The sequence below is a fragment of the Vitis vinifera genome, chromosome 12 (genome assembly GCF_030704535.1).
Source record: "Vitis vinifera cultivar Pinot Noir 40024 chromosome 12, ASM3070453v1".
NCBI classification, from domain to species: domain Eukaryota; kingdom Viridiplantae; phylum Streptophyta; class Magnoliopsida; order Vitales; family Vitaceae; genus Vitis; species Vitis vinifera.
In genome coordinates this window covers 1443517-1463995 of record NC_081816.1, presented here as the reverse complement: position 1 = coordinate 1463995, position 20479 = coordinate 1443517, and the positions used below count along the sequence as shown (strand labels likewise).

At 32.3% G+C, this 20479-nt stretch overlaps 2 protein-coding genes across 2 annotated transcripts; both read left to right on the top strand.

Annotated features, from left to right (window-relative positions):
- The first annotated feature begins 435 nt into the window (after positions 1–435).
- LOC100233043 (glutathione S-transferase F9) lies at positions 436–2020 on the top strand. The gene is made up of 3 exons (XM_002283173.4): positions 436–770; positions 1085–1133; positions 1302–2020. The coding sequence occupies exons 1-3, from the start codon at positions 627–629 to the stop codon at positions 1757–1759; spliced, it is 651 nt and encodes a 216-aa protein (XP_002283209.1). The 5' UTR covers positions 436–626; the 3' UTR covers positions 1760–2020.
- A 2837-nt stretch (positions 2021–4857) lies between these two features.
- On the top strand, positions 4858–6084 carry GST3 (glutathione S-transferase 3). Its single transcript, NM_001281054.1, has 3 exons — positions 4858–5001; positions 5310–5358; positions 5630–6084. Exons 1-3 carry the CDS (start codon positions 4858–4860, stop codon positions 6082–6084), a joined length of 648 nt encoding a protein of 215 aa, NP_001267983.1.
- The last annotated feature ends 14395 nt before the right edge of the window (positions 6085–20479 follow it).

Below are 20479 nucleotides of genomic sequence, written 5' to 3'. Positions count from 1 at the left end.
ACAATTTTAAAAAATAGTTATCAAATAGGGTGTTAATATTTGTTTGACAATACTCTTGAAAACCTAAAACATAAAGGGTATGTTTGGCTCTCAAAAAATTCAAGAAAAAATATGAGAAAATAAAAATAAAAATAAAATATAAAAGGAAAAAAAAAGAGTAAATGAAAATAAAAAATAGATTTAAATTTTAAAAATTATTTTATATGGTTTTTTCAAACTCATTTAACTTATTTTTTTATTATATAAATGTTAAATAATTTTAAAATGCATAAAATTTTAATTAATTTTAATTATATTTTTTTTACGGTAAAATAAAACATAAGAAAACCAATTTTCGTTTTTTTTTTCTTAATACTTTCGAAACCAAATATTGCAAAACTTTTGAAGAAAAAAAAGATGATAAAACGTCATCTTTTGCCTTTAAAACTTTGAAAAATTATTTATAATGCTTTAAAGAAAATATCAAATATAATCACATTTTAAAGGTGCGGTTATGTACTAGTTTGAAAAAATGAAAAGGAGAAAGATGGAGTGATAAATTTATTCACGGCTCTCTTCAAGGGCTATTAGTATTCAGTTATTAAAGCTGTTTGGTTGCCCTGAAAAAAAACGAAGAAGAAAAAAAAATGGTGGTGAAGGTGTATGGCCCAGCCTTTGCTTGTCCAAAGCGTGTCCTTATTTGCCTTGTTGAGAAGGAGATTGAGTTTGAGACTGTCCCAGTTGATATCATCAAAGGAGAGCACAAGGATCCTGAATACCTCAAGTTACAGGTATTTTTTTTTTTTTTTTTTTCGGAATTTTTTATTTTGGATCAGGGTCTGTTTGATTCTCAGTAAAGTCTTTGGAAAAAGAACAAGAAAAAGGAGGAATTTTGATTTTAAAGTTACCCAGAAAGCTGAATTTCTTGATACTGCCCATTTTCTGGTTTTAAAAGGTAGGATTATAAATTGAGAGAAGATGAAGAGGAGTTTTTCAAAATTAAACTTACAACCCTTTTTTGGATCACCCTTGATGTTTCAAATTCAACTATATCTATCAGAGGATCTGCTTATAGTTTCCATTGCTTTTCTCTGATGAACTGCAGCCTTTTGGAGTGGTTCCTGTCATTCAAGATGGAGATTATACTTTATATGGTAAATCCCTTTGTAAAATTTTTGTGATCCTTTCGTATTTAGGTTTGTTTTCTTTGGTTGGAAATTTTCTAGGAAAAATTATGTCAAGGATTGCAAAATTTCTTCATATTATGTAACTAAAATCAGAAAAATAAACCATTGATGGATGGCTCTTAATTTGATTTGCAGAATCAAGAGCTATCATAAGGTACTATGCAGAGAAGTACAAGTCTCAAGGAACTGATTTGCTTGGGAAGACAATAGAGGAAAGGGGTACTGTGGAGCAGTGGCTAGAGGTTGAAGCACAAAACTACCACCCACCAATATACAATTTAGTTCTTCACGTTCTGTTCAGTGACAAGATGGGGTTTCCTGCAGATGCAAAAGTGATTGAAGAGAGTGAGAAAAATCTTGGGAAAGTGTTGGACATTTACGAGGAGAGGCTGTCTAAGAGCAAGTACTTGGCTGGGGACTTCTTTAGCCTTGCTGATCTCAGCCACATTCCTTTCACTAACTACTTGGGTGCTATGGGCAAGATGTATTTGATTAAGGAGAGAGAGCATGTGAGTGCATGGTGGGATGATATTAGTAGCAGGCCATCTTGGAAAAAGGTCCTTGAGCTCTACCCTGCCCCAATCTTGGAATAATGCCCTACAAGTCTAGGGCTGGCTGCTCTCTTTCTCCTATCTTGTTTGATGTCCTCTTGAGGATTTATGTCCATGGTTTTGTAAGAATAACAATTTGAATGCTTATGGGTGTTCTTTCTCCATTTACATTTTCAAATAATGTCCTCCATGTCTAGGGCTGGCTGCTCTCTTTCTCCTATCTTGTTTGTTGTCCTCTTGAGGATTTATGTCCATGGTTTTGTAAGAATAACAATTTGAATGCTTATGGGTGTTCTTTCTCCATTTGGAGCTTGGTATTTTTCAAGTGTAGGACATTGTACCAAAAATCTTAAGGTGTGGGTCACCTTTAAAGAAAGGGATGAACGTAGAATGGATCAAAATCAACCCAGTCTGCTCTTTAGATGGAAGAGTATGAAGATAGATTAACACATCATACTCTTAAATGTCAAACAGAAAGGGAGAGAACAGTATGGAATTTGAAGAAATTCCCAAAACAAGTCTCTCTTCCCTTATTGCTAGCTTAACCACTTCATTTGTTACCTTTCAAGAAACCAAATTTCTCAAGTGGGTTCCTCAAGGCATATGTCACTGTTGAATTCCTACTAATCTAGAGCCAAACTCATGACCTAGATCGAAAGTGTGAGCTTAGAGGTTACTCTTATCCAAGTTGACAATCAACCTCATAATATGATTTTTCTAAAATAAATTGATATCTAGTTTCATTTAATTTTATTGAATTAGGATTTAGTACATGATTTTCTTTTCGAATAAAATATTTAAAATATATATGTTAGGTTACTATAATCCATATAACTCAAAGTAGTACATACCAAAAAAATTAATAGAAATTTAAAACAATTATTGAGGTTGTTCCTTGACTTCATGGGACTTATTGAAATTCTTCCTTGTTTTCTTGTGATTCTCATAAACTACATTGACATCTTTAAAATTTTAAAGAGAAAGAGGTGAGTATTCCCATGTTGCTTAACTAGATGTTTTGCACACGAACAGGTTAACAATTCTAGGTGAATATAATATCATAAAATACCAAAATATAATAATATTTTATTCATTATATACATTAAATGAAACTCAATCATACAAAATTACATCAATCTACATTATCACATTTCTTTCTTTAATCATGCATATCATAACAAATATTTCTAATTTTCCTATACAAAATAAATAAATCATTTTTTAATAATATATTCAAACATACATTTGATGTCATTTAATTAGTTTATATAAATTCTTTATCTAGAAGCAAACATGATCCAAATGCTTACACACTAGAGATCTCATTCTATATTTAATTCGTCCTTCTTGAAAATCTACCATTTTTAAAAAAATTTATTTTAATTTTACCCTTTTCGATGTCTTTTAATTCTCAATCACGCTAAAGATTTCACTTGATTTTTAATTCGTATTCGTTGGGTTCTTCCATTTCTTATTTTTAACCTTTTCATTTTTGCCTTATTTAGGGTCTTTTAATTTTCATTTTTATTTCATATCATGATTTCTTTACTTTTCTTTTCCAAACAACCATGGATGTAGAATGAACCCAACTCAAATAATAATACTATAAAACAAGTAGTTTAGACATATAACAATACTCAAAATTTTCAATCAATAATCTCCATTATTCTTAACACTAATATATCACTAATAAATTTTAATTTCATCTTTTAAATACAATCAAAATAATTCTAAATCTTCACACAAATATTTTTTTAATTCACATGAAGTGTGCCACCAATAAATAATTACTAAATTTGACTCTTAACATAATTTTCATTGAATTTCCACCAGTTTAATATTAGGAGGTGGCTTACTTTTTTTTATAGGCAGTGGCTTTCATGCCACTTTCCACTCTCTCTCTCTCTCTCTCTCTCTTTTAACCTTTATTCCCTAAATTTTTTGACCAAGGCTTTCCGCCACTTTTAATATTTTTTTTTTTACAGACAGTGGCATATTCTTTTCTAAAATTTTTTATAAGCCTAGTATTATTATTATTTCACAACTCCTCCATATTATTTTTTTTATACATGCCCCTAAACATATTTCAATTCCCAAAAATTAAAATTTTATTATATTATATTTTTTTTTCTAAATTAAATATCTTATGTCTCAATAAAATTTAATTTCTAATAACATTAAATCATATACTTGTATTTTTACCAATTTAATTAATCCTCAAAATCAAAATTATTAATTCCAATTAAAACTAAATTTATTTGTTATAATTTTAAATTCAATTTCTAACAATTCATTATAGCAATTCCACATTATATAAATTTCAACTAATTTTTCTCACTAAGGTTTTACAATAATTACCTAATAATAATTTTATTAATTTTTACAATATACTTAATGTTTAAAATCAAATCTCAATCATCTGATTTCTAATTTTTTTTTCCAAATCTATATTTAATTCCAAAAAAATTTCCACTCTTCAAATCTAACGAAATAAAAAATTTTAATTATTGATTTTTGATCAACTTTTCAAAAATTTTTCCAAAGTGGATATCTTTATCATTCATTTTCATCATTGAATTGATAATTTTATGAGAAAAACTTTTCTAATCTCTTTGATTTTTTACCAACTTTTCAAAAAAATTTCCAAAGTGGATATCTTTATCATTCATTTTCATCATTGAATTGATAATTTTATGAGAAAAACTTTTATAATCTCTTTGATTTTTGACCAATTTTTCAAAAATCTTTCCAAAGTGGATATCTTTATCATTCATTTTCATCATTGTACTGATAATTTTATGAGAAAAACTTTTCTAATCTCTAATTAAAAATGTGAGTATTAGAATCTATTTCAAAAGTTTAAAGAAGTAGTCAAACTACGATTTCCTTCCTTCTCTTCTTATCCATGAAGTCGCATTGGAGAATATCTGCTATTTTTTTAATCTTCATCTTCCCTTTTTAATGATAAGCTGCTCAAATATCTGACTGTATGTGCCCATTTTTTACGCAGAAGGTGCATGATCTCGAATCTCTTGGACTTTGAAAAACCACTACATGTAAGGCCTCAAGATCAACCCCTCTACCCAAACGCCGGTCGTTGTTTTTACTAGATCTTTGAGAGATAAATCAAGATAACAACAATGGTGGTGAAGGTGTATGGCCCAGATTTTGCTTCTGCAAAGCGCGTGCTTGTTTGCCTCATTGAGAAGGAGGTCGAATTCGAGACTCTCCCCATTGATATCATCAAAGGACAGAATAAGGATCCAGAATTCCTGAAGTTGCAGGTTCTAATTTCTTCTTGTCGTTTAAAGCTTTGTTTTGAGCTCAGGAACAACATAAGAAACGAGACGATTTCGATTTGTGGTGTTAGTGAAAAAGCTGATGATTTCGAAAAGCTTTTAAGTAGAAATAAGATCAACAGAGAAGGAATTGATGGAGTTCAAACTCGAACTTCATTAAATTTCCTTTCATTTTTTTTTTTTGCAGCAGTTGTTGAGAGCCAAACAAAGGCTTAATGATTGAAGTATCACAATTTCTTGATTTGTTGTACATATTGTTGATAATTTATGCTTCTTTCTCTCATCAAATGCAGCCTTTTGGAGTTGTTCCTGTCATTCAAGATGGAGACTATACCTTATTTGGTAATTTTCAGTGATCTCACTTCTAATAAATTTCTATCACAGAATTTCTATAGTAGTATTCCATATACAGAAATGCCTTTCTTATAAAGACAACATTTCCACTTAAGATTAGAATGCTCTTTTTCACTCTTTAAGTGATTTATGATGTGTTAGTCTCAAAGTTGATCTTTTCAGTAAAGCTTAGAACCCCATGAATTGCTGAAAACAATTTATTTGTTTTACCAAACAGGCCCTTTGGGTTCTTGATGAATGAGTATGATTTGAATTTCAGAATCTCGTGCAATCATGAGGTACTATGCTGAGAAGTACAAGTCTCAAGGAACTGATTTACTGGGGAAGACAATAGAGGAGAGGGGAGTGGTGGAACAATGGCTGGAGGTTGAAGCACAAAGTTACCACCCAGCAATTGACAATTTAGTCATTGAAATTCTGTTTGGCCGCAAACGGGGTATTCCCCCAGATGCGAAAGTGATCGAAGAGAGTGAAAAGAAGCTTGCAAAGGTGTTGGACATCTATGAAGAGAGGCTGTCCAAGAGCAAGTACCTGGCTGGGGATTTCTTTAGCCTTGCTGATCTTAGCCACCTTCCATTCACAAAGTACTTGGCTGATATGGGGAAGATGTATTTGATTGAGGAGAGGAAACACGTGAAGGCATGGTGGGATGATATCAGTAATAGACCATCCTGGAAGAAGGTCTTCAGCTCTAGATGGCCCCTCTTGGAGTGATTCAATTCCCTTGTAGATTAGGAAAATCATGGATTAATAATATCCTTCACTGGATTAGGTATATCTTAGAACAATGTCCTCTATGTTTTGGCTGATGTAATTTCCTGTCTTGGTTATGTATTTTAGAATAATGTCCTCTGTATTCTGTCCGATGTATTTTCCTGTCTGTCTGAGTGTATAATTATCTTTATGATCGGCCGAGTTCTACAATAAAATTGATTTAAATGCTTAAAATTCGTTTGGTAGTGAGTCTAAAAAGTGTTTTTAGTTTTTTTAACACTTGAAATTTTTTATCTTTCAAGTATTAAAGATGTTATAAACCATTTTTATAATTACTGTCAAACACACTCTTAGTATATGAACATAATGTTTTTTTTGGTACCCGATCATTAGCTTCCTTTGAAGTTGTTAGTATTTGGGCTCAAATTGGACATAAGCCTGAAAAAGATAGGTTCCACCGCCATGTAGGCTGTCCAAAGCCAAGTGGGTCCATTCCTTACTGGTTTAGCCACTAATTGATGATGGCTTTGTTAGAAACCAAGAGAAACGTTACATGAAGAAAACGACAAGTATCACAAAAACAAATCTTGCTGAGTTGGATGCCATAGTCATTTGAAATTTGGACAATCAAATTGAGCCATGGAGACCAATATGCAACTTGGGAATTCATGTCCTACATTAACAAACTCAAAGATTTTTTCCTTTTTCCTTTTTTCTGGGTAAGACACATCCTACATATGATGTGTTGAATTATGCTATTTTCCTATTCATCAGCTTAATTTCAAGACAACTAAACAAGGATCGAGTTGTATCTCACTTGGAAGTAAAATTAAAGTTCAATTATTCTAGTCTGCAAGACCCATATGGTGTTCTTTCGCTTATGCTTCTTTGTTAAAATTCACTCCAATTTGCATTCCGTAACAGGTTTGTGGATGTTATTTAGAACCTAGCTGGTTAAGTGATTATTCTATGTTTTTGGTCAAATTCATTGTAATGTCCTAGTAATGAGGTTTAACATGCATCTTTTCAGTGTGTCTCAGTCAGTTCTTTGGATTGAAGGTGCATGGCCAAGGCAGGAAAATCAAGGGCTTAAAAGAAATTAATTAAAAGAGAAAAAAAAAAAAAAAATCTGTAGTGTAAATGATAGCCTTAGTGGTGGATTTAGAATAGAACAAGTATTAGAGGACCCGTCATATCGCTCGAGAAGTGTCCTTTTGGGACACAAATTGCCCCATGGTTTCAACTTTAAGGCACTTATAAGGTACAAATATCGGTTTTTATGAATATATTGATAACTCAATTTGATGTATATATTGAAATATATTGAAAAATATCGATGGATATCCTAACATAAAATATCGATCATACGAAAAATTAATCAAAATTTATGAAAATGTTGAGAAAAATTATAAAAAATGACATAAAAACCAAGCCAATGAAGATATTGAGTAGAACTTGTCTACATGGTGTTCTTCCACCCAACCTCTCCTTACGCGAATCTAAGCATGAAAGAGAACTTGAGGGTGGCCAAGACTTCTCTTCGGAAAACTCTTATGGAGAAAAAGTGGCAAAAATCTAAACCTTAAACCCTTATAAAGGTTTATATAGGGCTTTTTGTGGGTTGGAGGTTTATATAGGCCCCTTATTAGCTTAAGTGACTTGAACCCAAATTGGGCTTAGGTCACTTAATCTAACCCACCTAGGTCTCAATTAATTGATTAGCTCTATTGGACTTTAATATTAATTAGCCTACTTTAAAAATATAATCCATGAGATCTAATGCAATCTTGCGCTTTTACCAAAATGCCATTATGCACACTTGCGAACCAAAAACCAAATCCCTTAAATAAAACATGCCACCATAAATTAAGAGCTTGATTGGGGACCACTCAAACTCATAGAAAAATACCAACTCCCTTATGATTCAATTTTGAAGTTAATTCAACACTTTACTATAGAGAATCAACTGTACTCCAATATCTTATGAAATTACAATGGGGCGAAGCTTAAGTTCATGACTTACTATCCACTGCATGTGAACCCCCCATGACCTAGTGTTTATAATCCAATAAAGTAATGCTATCAACTTATCAAAATTATTTCTTCAATCCTTTAGTTATTAATGTATCTGTTATGTGATCAATTGACATATTATAGCTCTAAAGAGTATATGTCAAATTCCATTAAATGAATTATTATCGTCATAGTCTTCCTAATCACATGTCTTTTGGATCACCCAAGGTCTAAGGAGGAACCTATTTCCTCAAGCTCTAAGAAATGAAGATGACCAATATACTAAAGTGCATGTTTGATGTACTCTACCAAGTTAAACTCAGCATACCTCTTCTAGATATGGTATGTCAAGTACTAATCTATGTAAAATTCCTAAAAAAGCCCTATGCATAGTGAAAAGAGAAATGGTTATTGACAAGAAAGTGTTCTTAACAGGGTAGGTTAGTGCAATTATTCAATGCAAAACCCCAATCAAATTTAAGGATTCTGGCTATCTTACTATAACAATATCCATAGTAGAAGTAATAATTAAAAGATCATTGCTTGACTAGGGAGCAAATGTCAATTTGATTCCATTTTCACCATATCAAAAGCTTGGTAACCACATTATATTTGGTTGACACAATAGTAAAAATACTGAAGGGAGTGGTAGAAGACACCCTAATTTAGGTGGATAGGTTATAACACCATGCTAATTTTATAGTACTTGATATTGAGTAGCCAAAGAGGAATTCAAATTCAATACCAGTAATTCTGGGTAAACTGTTTTTGGCTATTGATAATGCCTTGATTAATTACAGATATGGGATAATGAAGCTAACCTTTGGAGTCATGACCTTGGAAACCAATGTGTTCCTGCTAACAAAAAGCCCTGTGTTGTAGATAGAAGTAGAAGAGCCAACAAAAATATGCTTGATGGAAACGTTAATTCAAGAACCTGTGGACAACTTGATAGAATATCAGTTGATCACAAACTACAAAGGGTTGGATGATATATCCATTGCATACCAAACAAAAGATAAAGTAATAAAACTGTGGAAATAGGAAGAAGAAATATTCACGTACAGTAGAAAAAGTTGAAAATGAAAAAGAAAGAAAAAGAAAAGACCAATACTTGAAGGACTCAAGTTTATCTACCTTGGAGAAGGAGAGGATTATTAAGTTATTATAGTCACATCTCTTGATCTAACTAAAAAGCAAAAGCTCATTCAAGTACTAAAACAATTCAAAAATGTGATAAGAGGATTTCTTGAGGACTTAAAAAAGAATCAACCCCAATCTCTGCACCCATCACTATTCTTGGAGGAGGATAAAAAACCCATTCTCCAACTATAGTAATGGCTTAACCCCCCAATGCAAGATCTAATAAGAGCAAAAGTAATTAAACTGTTGGATGTTGGAATCATTTACTCCATCTTTGACAATACTTGGGAAGTGGTTCCTAGAAAGAGCGGCATAAGGGTATCAAGAATGGTAGAGGAGAGGAGGTACCTACTAGACTTACTACAAGTTGGTGGGTGTGTATTGATTACGGCAAGCTAAATGCAGTAACAAGGAAGGATCATTTTCTGTTGCTGTTTTGGACCAAACCTTGGAGAAAGTTGTAGGCTACTCCGATCCTATTATTATTTCTTGGATGAGTATTCAGGGTATTTTCAATACCAATTGCATCAGAAGACTAAGAGATGACAACATTTACTAATCCATTTGACAGGTATGCTTTATAGATGAATGTCATTTGGATTATGCAATACTCTTGAGACATTTCAAGGATGCATGGTGACCATTTTTTCAATATTCTTATAAAAGGAGATGGAAGTATTTATGGATGATATCATAGTTTATGGACCCTTATTTATAGCTTGATTGGAAAACATGTAAAAAGTACTGAAGAAATGTATTGAGAAAGGTTTTGTGCTGAACTAGGAAAAGTGTCACTTCATGGTCAAGCAAGGGATAGTCCTAGGCCATGTAATACTAGAGAGAGGTATAAAGGCTGACGAAGCTAAAGTTAAATTGATCTCTAAACTGCTAAGTCCTACTATAGTTAGAAAAGTACACTAATTCTTAAGCCATGCATGCAAGGTTCTACAGGTGATTTATCTAATATTTCTCAAAAATCGTTCAACCATTGTGCAATTTACTATTGAAAGACACTGAATTTCTATAGACAAAGAGATGCTAGCTTGTATTTGAAAAGTTACAAGGAGAAACTTGTATCTGCACTAGTGGTAAGAACTCCCCAATTGGAATTTGCCATTTGAACTTATTTGCAACACCAGTGGCTATGTACTCACAGTTGTCGAGAGAATAAGCAATGTCATCCACTATGCCAGCAAGATGCTAAACAATGCACAAAAAAACTATATGATCATAGAAAAATGAGTTGTTAGTAGTAGCGTATGCACTAGACAAATTCAGAACTTACCTTGTTGGAACCAAAATTATGATATTTACAGACCACTCTGCTTTGAAGTATCTTTTAATATATAAAAGGAAGCGAAAGACAGATTAATTTGTTGGATACTAGTCTTACAAGAATTTTAATTGGAAATCAAAGAAAAGAAAGGAGTAGAAAATATGGTAGCTGACCACTTATCTAGAATTGTGACTAAGTTTAAAGGAGAAGAATCTAATGAAAACTTTCCTGATGAAGCTTTCTCCATCAAAAGGAAAATATCTTAGTATGCTGACATAGTCAATTACCTAGTAATTGGTCAACTTCCTACTAATTAGACCGCTGAAGATAGAAGATTCCTTTTGTCCAAGAATAACAAGTGGGAAGAACATTTGTTATTTAAGTATTGTCATGATCAGATTATAAGAAGATGCATTCCAGAAGAAGAAAGAGAAAGCATGTTGAAAATGTGTCATGATGATGTGTGTAGATAACATTTAGCTTCCAAGAAAACTAACACCTAGGTACTATAGTCAGGTTTCTACTAGAACACTCTTATGAAGAATACTTGCGAGTAACGTACAAGAGATGTGAAAAATGCCAACACCTAGGAAAAAGTGAAGTAAGAGATAATCAATGCCACTACACAACATTTGTGTGGTGGAAGTTTTTTACTGTTGAAGTGTTGATTTTATGGGATCTTTTCCACCTTCCTCTAGTTTTCACTATATTCTTATGGTAGTGGATTATGTGTTGAAATGGGTTGAAGCTATTCCTTGCAAAGCAAATAATCATAATAAGGCCATGAAAGAAAACATTTATTGAGGAAGTATGCGAAGATTTACTTACTAGATTTTATTATATTGTGTACGTGACAAGCTATAATTGAGCTAGAAACTGATAAAGTGCCTATAAATAGCTCGCTATCTAGTTATTTAGGAGATATAGAGAGATAGATATTAGATGGAGAATTAGAGAAATTAGACTGAGATAATTTTAAAGTTTAGAGAATGCCAGTTTGTAATTTTTCTTACGAGATTTTCTTTGCTTCTCTTTGTAATAAAATCCACTTCGTGAATCTTGCTTTGGAAGTTAAAACTCTATTGATCTCTGCAGAAACTTTCATGATACAACATTGAATGCATTTTTAATTGTATATCTCATACTATACATATGTTCCTTCTTCCATAATGTAGTTGAAACTATAATTTTGATATCCTCTATAGACAAACAAATTGTCTTCCATTAGAGCTTTGATATGCTAAAAACAAGTGATTTGCCTTCTATAGGAACTTTTACCTTTGGAAGGAGAGTGTTCAAGTTTTCCTTTTGTAACTGGTATTTTCTTTATTTATCACATTCTGCTCTCTTTTTATTGTTGCATCCTTGTTTTTAGTCAACTTTCGTTCTTGCTCTCTTTTTGTTGTTGCATCCTTGTTTTCGGTCAACTTTCATTCTCAGGTGTTCAGTTACAACAATTTATTCAATTGTCTTATTACCTCTACCAACATCCATATCTGTGACTTGCTAATTCTTCCCTTTTGGATTGTATCCATGGAAGTCAATTCCATGGCAGTTCTTTCCTTAGTGCCCCTCTCTTATCTTAATTCTTCAGATATCCTGGTCCTGGGCACTCTACCCTCGACTCAGACTTTCACTCCTCCATGAGTTGGCTGATAGAAATTGATTTCTCAAGAAACCAACATTCCCATCAATTAGAGCTTGATTCACAAAAGTCCTACCACCTCTAGAGGACATCACTGTAAGAATAACATCAAGTTAGATACAACTGTTACATGAAAAAGAAATAAAGCAATGTAAATTGACATATCCATAGATATCATTGTCTACAAGAATAGGAACAAACCCACTTCACCATCATTAGAGATAATTAGTTTCATTTAATCTGGTTGAAGTATAATTAGTGATATTACTTAATAGAAAAAACTTAAGTCATAATAGAAGATGAGGTTGTCTGTAACGAAGTCATAATCAAAGATAAAAGCTTAAGGAAAAAAATTATCTTGGAAACAATTTTCCTATATTGACGTTTGCTTTGTGCATATATTTATAAGAGCAAGAACTATGGAAGGAAAGAAGGAAAATTACCTATTATCATGTCACAAGGAAAATATCCTACAATTACATCAACAAAATCTCTAAAAGAAGGTGAATCAAAAAGAACTAAAATGATGAAATCAAGGTAAATCATGAGTAGTTATAAGGTTGAACTTTAGTATAAACCTATGGCCAAAAATCACCTAACTCTAAAGAATCTAGGACAAAGATTCAGAAGCACTCCTCTAGTCCTTTCTCATATGAATTATAAAATATGGTTTTAAGTTTTAGCTATAGAAAATATGCACAATTTGGATTTAATGAAAATATTAATAGCCAAAAATAGTAAATTTATGTTTATTCAATACTTGTTATATATTCAAATATTCAAAATAGTGTTTTTACTGAGAGGATAACTTCATGATATCATACAAATCTTCATATGAATTGCTTGTTTTTCTTTTCTTTTCTTTACATAGAATATTCTTTTAGCTATGAAATAGAAAATTAGAGGAAAAGAATAACATAAAATTTTAATATTTGATTTAATTCACTTCTTCACAAATGGCGATGTAGAACTATACATCTTCCTTTCTCAATACATGAGACATAATCCCATAGTATGCTCAATGATTACTTATGACTTGTTCTTCTCTAATTGCACTAAATCAACTTACCCTCCCTCTAAAGCTTGCAAGACTTTCTTAAAGTCAACTAGCTTGACAATCAACGTGGCTTTTGTCATGACCTAGGTTTCAAATAATAAAAAGCCCAATTGATCTACAATCTTGAAGTTAAAAGATTTGATCTTAAGAGTTTAAATCTTGAGACTAGCACTCAATATTTCAATCAAAATTTAATCAATTTTAGAATTCACCAAATTTGTCACTTTTTAGGAATGTACATGAATAAAAGCAATGAAAAACCTAAGAAAAGGTAAACAATAGCCACAAAGGGTGTCCATGAGTGTCCTATGGTGTGATTCAAGGCAAAGGACATGAGAGTTTCACACATTTTGATTGTCATCTCAATACTTGTAACTTTATGTTTATTCAATTCTTGTTATGTATCCAAATATTCAAAATAGTATTGTTAATGAGAGGATAACTTTGTTTTTCTCATGCAAATCTTCATATCAATTGCATATTTTTCTTTTCTTTACTTAGAATCTCTTAGCTAAGAAATAGAAAATTAGAGAAAAAGAATAAAACAAAATTCTAATGTTTGATTCAATTCACCTCTTCACAATGACAATACAGAACTACACATCTTCTTTTCTCAATCCAAGACACATAATCCCACAATATGTGCAATGACCATTAACGACTTGTTCTTCTCCAACCTCACTAAATCAGCTTATCCCCCCTCCAAAGCTTGCAAGACTTTCTTAAAGTCAACTAGTTTGACAATCAATGTGGTTCTTGCCATGACCTAGGTTCCAAGTAATAAAAAAACTAACCTATAATCTTGAAGTTAAAGATTTGACCTTAAGAGTTTAAATATGGAGAGCAACACTAAATATTTCAATCAAAATTTAATCAATTTTGGAATTCACCAAATTTATCAATTTTTAGGGATGTACATGGACGAAAGTAATAAAAGACTCAAGAAAAGGTAAACAATAGCCACAAAGGGTGTCCATGGGTGCCCTATGGTGTGATTCAAGGCAAAGGACACAAGAGTATCACACTTGTTGATTGTCATCTCATAAATTCAAAACTAAGTCTTCCATAGGCAAAATTAAGTCCCACACTTGTGGATTACCAGCCTCCATATGGGAGAACTTAGAATAGGAAGCAAATTTACTAATAGTCCGTACTCAAGCTATTCTAAATTTGGCACATATGGCATATGACATGTAAAGTTCATTTCACCAATTCACCATTGTCTTATCATCTTTAATTATTTCTCATGTCAAATTCATTTCACCAAATGAAAAGGTTAAGAATAATAAACTAAAAAAAATTATCTCATCGTCTATTGAGATATGCTTTTACATATTGAAACTCTTTTTCACCACTCTACCCAATTCCCATCATTGATCTTTGTCTCTCCATTCATCATGCGTAAATAAGATGCCCAATCTTTCTAAATTTATGTTTTTAATGTTTTTGATTTGAATTTGTTTGCAATTTATTGAAACAATGAACCATGAAATGGAAAAGATAGGATTCCTATTTATTTTTGTATCAAGGATGAGATTTAATATCTACCCATACCAAATCTTTGCTAGGAAGGGGTAAAATCCAGAATTTCCTTTTGGGATGATGTCAAATAAGTGGTAGCCATCTTAAAAACTTGTCTTTCTACATCTCAAACCGTAAAAGCAAACATTGTGACTGAAAATTTTTATGCGCATACCTGGCTAGGAGTATTTTCGGTGCTAAATCATTGACTCAACAACATAAGAAAAATGATAGCCACCTTCATGACGATCTTCTTCTTCTTTTTCTTCATTTTTACTTTGGTAGCCGCTTCATTCCCTCAACGAAACACTTTGAGGAATTTTTATTTTTTTTTAGGTTTTAGGTTTTATGGGTAAACCCTTATAAAGCATTCACCAGTGAAACTATATTGCTGCATTGAAAACTCCGCGCATGTGGTCTAAATTTTTATATAAACGCTCATGGAAAAAAATCCATATGGATTTTATTATTTATGATTAAGGTTAAATTGAGATTGCATTATAAAAATGAAAATCTAGCAGTATAATGACGTTTTTCCAAGTATCGTTACTTTTAATGTATGGCAATATTCAATTGATGTAGGCTAACAACTTAAATAAGTTGGTCGATGTTGATGGTCAAGCAACATCAAATTGAAGCTTACATCCCATAGAAGTTTTCAAATTAAGATTAAAGATAATAATAGAGCAGGTTCAAGACGAATCACCTTCATCCTAATCTTATCCCATTTATTCAAAATAATTATCATTTTTGTCTCATTTAAAAAATTAAATGGGCAGAGCAGGTATGCAAATTTCTCATACTCGTCTTGCCTCAACCCATTCAACTTTTGTTTTAAAAGTTTTTAGTTTTTCTTTTAAATTATTTAAAATATTTTTAACTACATTAAAATAAATATATTTTATAAATAATTAAAAATATTATAATTTTTTTATAACTTATTTTATTAAAAAATGTTTTCTATTATTATTATATTAAATATATAAATATAAAAATTAAATTAAATTAATTTTATATATAATCGAGGTGGGGTGGGGATAAGTCAATACTTGAATCTACCTCGAACCAATCCCGGGTTTTTAAAAAAAATCTCAAATCTACCCTTAATCCGTTTATTTAAATTTTAAACCTAACTCATTAGGGGCATGGTGGGGTGATACTTTAAAAAACCTACCCTATTGTCATCTATACTTAATATTATGTTACACATACTTTACAAACAGCTCAATACCTATTTCTCTATAAAAATTATCTACTTTTATTGTAATTGCTTAATAATAGTAACCATTAATCAAGTGTACCAAAAAAGAAGTTTATTTTACACATCAAAATATAGAAGTATAATTAACTTATATAAAAAATAAAATTGATACTCGTATAAGCAATTACATTGGGTTTTTATCAATTTTATAATTATTGAAATAGTGTCTATTTTCAACCACAAACTGGGTGTTAGAATTTATTTAAATTTATTTTCAATATAATTTTAATTTTTAATTTTTAAAAATTTTCTAAAATATATAGAAAATTTCACTTAGATCAATCTCTTTGTCACTTAAATTAAACCTCACAACCTACTTTATACATATATATATATTTTGAAGGAAAGCAATTATTTGAAAAAGAACAAAAATAAATTAACAAGTTGCAACACATTGAATATATGAACTCTAACAACTCCATTGATCAGTTTTTGAGTGTTCATGGCAGGAAGGTAAAAATCCTAACAACCAGAAATCCAACCTGAAGCTCCAGCTCCTGTTCAGCCCTGCTGAGGAGATTCCAGATTAGATGGCTACCCAACAACCAGCTCTGGCTTAAGAAACTATTCCAGCCAGAGAAGTACCCTACAAAGATTATCAAATGAGAGATATCTAATCCCAAAAAACCTATCAAGATCTGCAACTAGCAGAAATGGAAGAGGCGATGTCGTCTGCAGAGATCCCGTTTAAATACAATATGGGCATGATGACAAGTGGACTGCCCAAGTAACACTACCCATGGCTAGTGAGGTTAATCTATCAGAGCTTAAAGGTAGAGAATTTGGACCATGCTGACAGACTCGTTATCTTCCGAGTTGATGGCATTAGGTACAAGATGCCCAGAGCAGAGATTGCAGCTCTGAGTGAGCTGCAAGGCCAACACCTTGTTGACTTAGGTATTAAAGCCACTGAGTGCTTTGTTGACTTAGGTCTTAAAGCCCCTGAGAAGCACTCAGTGGAAGAGATCTTAAATGAATATTCCTGCTGGAAGACCCAGAAAAGTTACACCAAATGAAAGTGGGCCCCCTATCAGAAGAAGCTAGTTGACCATGTCATCTGCCACAATATTAACCCCACTGGCCATGAACAAGAGAGGAAGCATTTTAAGTTGGGGGCCTGTATGCAACTTATACAGATGAATATGCCGACCTGCTAACACTGATTGAGAAAAACTTCATCCATTCATACGAGTTGAATCAGTTGAAGAGGCTAGAGAGTGCTAAGAAAGCAAAACTTAAGATACCCAGATTTCTCACAACCTATCAGATGGCCATGAGGCACCCATTTGCTGAGGATGAAGAGGAAGTAACAATAAAAGAGCAACACATGGACCGAAAGACTATGAAAAGAATTTGATTAAAATGAAAATTGAGATGAAGAAAATTGAAATTGAATTGAGAAGGGGTGGATTACTCCTAGCTGTAGAAGAAAGGGCTGAAGAAGAGGATATGCCTCAAGTGCCCCAAATGCCTTCAACACCAGGTGAAGAGGAAGATATGCTAAAAGAACCATTGGCTCAACTGCCACCTACCCTAGGTGAGCAGGGAACAACAGAGCCTGAAATAAATCTGTAAGAGAGACCAATGTTTGTAACGATTATAGATGTAATATTAAAAGGTTAATATCATCACTTCGCTAGATTATAAACATCAATTCATAAGAAGTCTGTATACAGTGAATAATGGGTCATAAACTCGAGGTTAGTATCTCATTATAATATCATAAGATATTGGAGTATAATTAACTCTCTACAGTAGTGAGATGTTGCATGCTCTTTAGAATTGTAGTATGAAGGAGCCTATATTTTCCAATTGGTCCTAATGGTTTGTACTTGAGCTCATATCCATAATAGCATAGTTATTGAGGGATTTTTGGGTTCTAAATTCATGAGTGCATAAAAGTATTTTGGTAAATACATAGGGCTACATAAGAGCTTATGCATGGTCTTTGTGAACCAGACTAATTAATTCATTGGATCCCAATAGGGATAATTAATTAATTAAGATTCAAGTGGGTTGGATTAAGTTACCTAAGCTAGCAAAAAACCTATATAAACCTCCTAAGGGGTTAAGGCTTCAACATTCTTGTCATTTACATTTCTAGAGAGAAAAGCCCTAACCTCTACCTCTTTAAAGAGGATTTCACTTTTATTATGATAGAGCCCTTAAAAGTATGACATGATGTAACAAATTTAGAATTCATTATTTATTTAATGATATTCTAGTTTCACTTTTATCTATCCTTATTCTATACATTACACTATATAAGTTTTCTTGTCTGTATCTTTTTCATTGTATATGACTTGGCTGCATTACAAGTTGCACAGAAGATTCAAGTCATGGGTTCCTTACAAATAGATGACTTATTCACAGTCGATTCGTGGGTCTAAGCAACCCATTAGAGGTTGTAGTGCATCACCTCCTAATTAGAGAAATGAGTGGTCTTGGCAATCGGGATGAGTTTCCTATAATGAGTGCACTAGTGTGTAATGTTACATATTAGACAAGTCATGACTTAAGGCTATCAAGTAGTCATGACCTCACCAAGATGCTTCATTATGTTGTCTCTCAACCTTAAGAGAATATTGAACTTGTGTTAAAGTTATTAGTAGTTTTGAGCTATGAGTGAAATTGTAAACTGATCATATATTCCCTATGGATTAGTTAGGTCACTGTTGATAGAAGTCTATAGTAATAGGTGTTCTCAATAGAGGCACCATGATATCTCATGTGATTAAGACAAAGTGTCCCCCTAGGTGATTCTAAGGAGTTGTGTTCATGAAAATTATGGTTATAGTAGTTCCTTAAGTGGAATTTGACATTGACTCTTTAAGAGTTAAGACATGTCAGTTGAACACATAATAGGGGGATCTGTAACTCAAGAATAGTAGAGGTAGTCTTGAAAGGCTAATAGCTAGTTTTCACCTTGTTAGACTATGGTCACTAGTTCATAAGGAGACTGAACGCAATGGATAGCAAGTCATGGACCTAAGCACATAGTGTCTCATTGTTATTTATATAGGTTACAAGAGCTTGGCTGATTCTCTATAGTGAGATGTTAAATCAACTTCATAATTGGATTATAAGGGAGCCAGTACTCTTATAAGTCCTAGTGGTCATTGCTTTGGGTTCATATATCTTATTAGCATGGGTTAGAATGGTCAAATTAGTTCTAGGTTTACTTTTGTGCACAAAGGTGTTATGGTAATTACATAAGATTGCACAAGGGTAAGTGAACCAAGTATCTAAATTATGTTAATTGATTAATTAGTAGATCTTATTAGGTTAATTAATCAATTATGACTCAATTTGGGTTAAATTAAGTAACCCAAGTCCATGTGGGTTTAAGTCACTTAAACCTAATTATATATGAACCTTATAAATACCCCCTAGGGGCAAGGGTTTCCATCTCTTTTTGTTTTCCACCATCCAAAGAGAAAGAGAGTCATAACCTCCACCATTTTTTCCTCCCCATAGGAAGTGTGCCAAAAACAAGGTTGAGTCATCGGACGAAAGATCGTGGGTTTATAATACTTCCAACAACTTCAAAGTTATCTTCAATACTTGGAATTTAAAATTTGGGAACATTCAAACCTAAAGGTTAGTATTTTAACCCTAAAGATCAATTTTTAAAAAAAATTGGTATTGATGTTATTGCTTATATCTAAGATGCTAACAACCTTCTCTTGTGTCAGGATCCAAAAAGGAGCTATTGGGTGCAAGATTTACTAGTTTGCAAGATCCATATTGACTCTTCATTGACAAGATTTGAATTGGAAACATCCAAATCATAGGGAAAACACACTTTTCTCAAGATCTAAGTTTTATTGTATATTGCGTTTCTACTTGTTAGATCTATAGAGCTCCTAGGATAGTTTACATGTACCCTAATGGTCCAAGGATAGGAATGGAGATATCTAGGTTTTGTAGCCATTGCCTTGTTTTCCATTGTTGGAGTTACTTAGGGTTTTAATTTTATTACTTTGTTTTCTCCTTTATTTTTTTTTAATGGTGATTCTAAGTATTTCTCAAAAATAAACATAAAAGGCATTTTTTTCGTAGTGAGCTAGAGAATATCATTTGATTACATAATAGGAAGATCTAAAACTCAAGTATTGTGGTAATCTTAAGAGGTTGATAGCAGTTATCTTGTTAGATCAAGAGCATCAATTTATAAGGGGTTTGTATGTTAGGAAGTCACAAATTGGAGAAAATTATTCAACCGGATTTAATTAATTCTTATCTTAATGTAATGAAATTAGATATTAAAATGGAGTTGACTCTCTTTAGTGGAGTGTTGAATCAATGTCAAAATTAGATTATAAGAAAGTGAGTATTTCCTATGGGTCCTAGTAGTCCTCACTCAAGTTCAAAGTCTTTGTTGGCACAAAGGTTTGAGGGAAATTAGAGATTTAATCATTTTTGCATAAGTGTGGTTTGTTAAAAGCGTAAGGTTGTGTAAAAACTTATGATTATTTA

Coding starts and splice junctions, on each gene's coding strand:
- LOC100233043 (XM_002283173.4), top strand. CDS start 627: ATGGTGGTGAAGGTGTATGGCCCAGCCTTTGCTTGTCCAAAGCGTGTC. Junction 771..1,084: donor CTGAATACCTCAAGTTACAG/GTATTTTTTTTT, acceptor GATGAACTGCAG/CCTTTTGGAGTGGTTCCTGT. Junction 1,134..1,301: donor TGGAGATTATACTTTATATG/GTAAATCCCTTT, acceptor TTTGATTTGCAG/AATCAAGAGCTATCATAAGG.
- GST3 (NM_001281054.1), top strand. CDS start 4,858: ATGGTGGTGAAGGTGTATGGCCCAGATTTTGCTTCTGCAAAGCGCGTG. Junction 5,002..5,309: donor CAGAATTCCTGAAGTTGCAG/GTTCTAATTTCT, acceptor CATCAAATGCAG/CCTTTTGGAGTTGTTCCTGT. Junction 5,359..5,629: donor TGGAGACTATACCTTATTTG/GTAATTTTCAGT, acceptor TTTGAATTTCAG/AATCTCGTGCAATCATGAGG.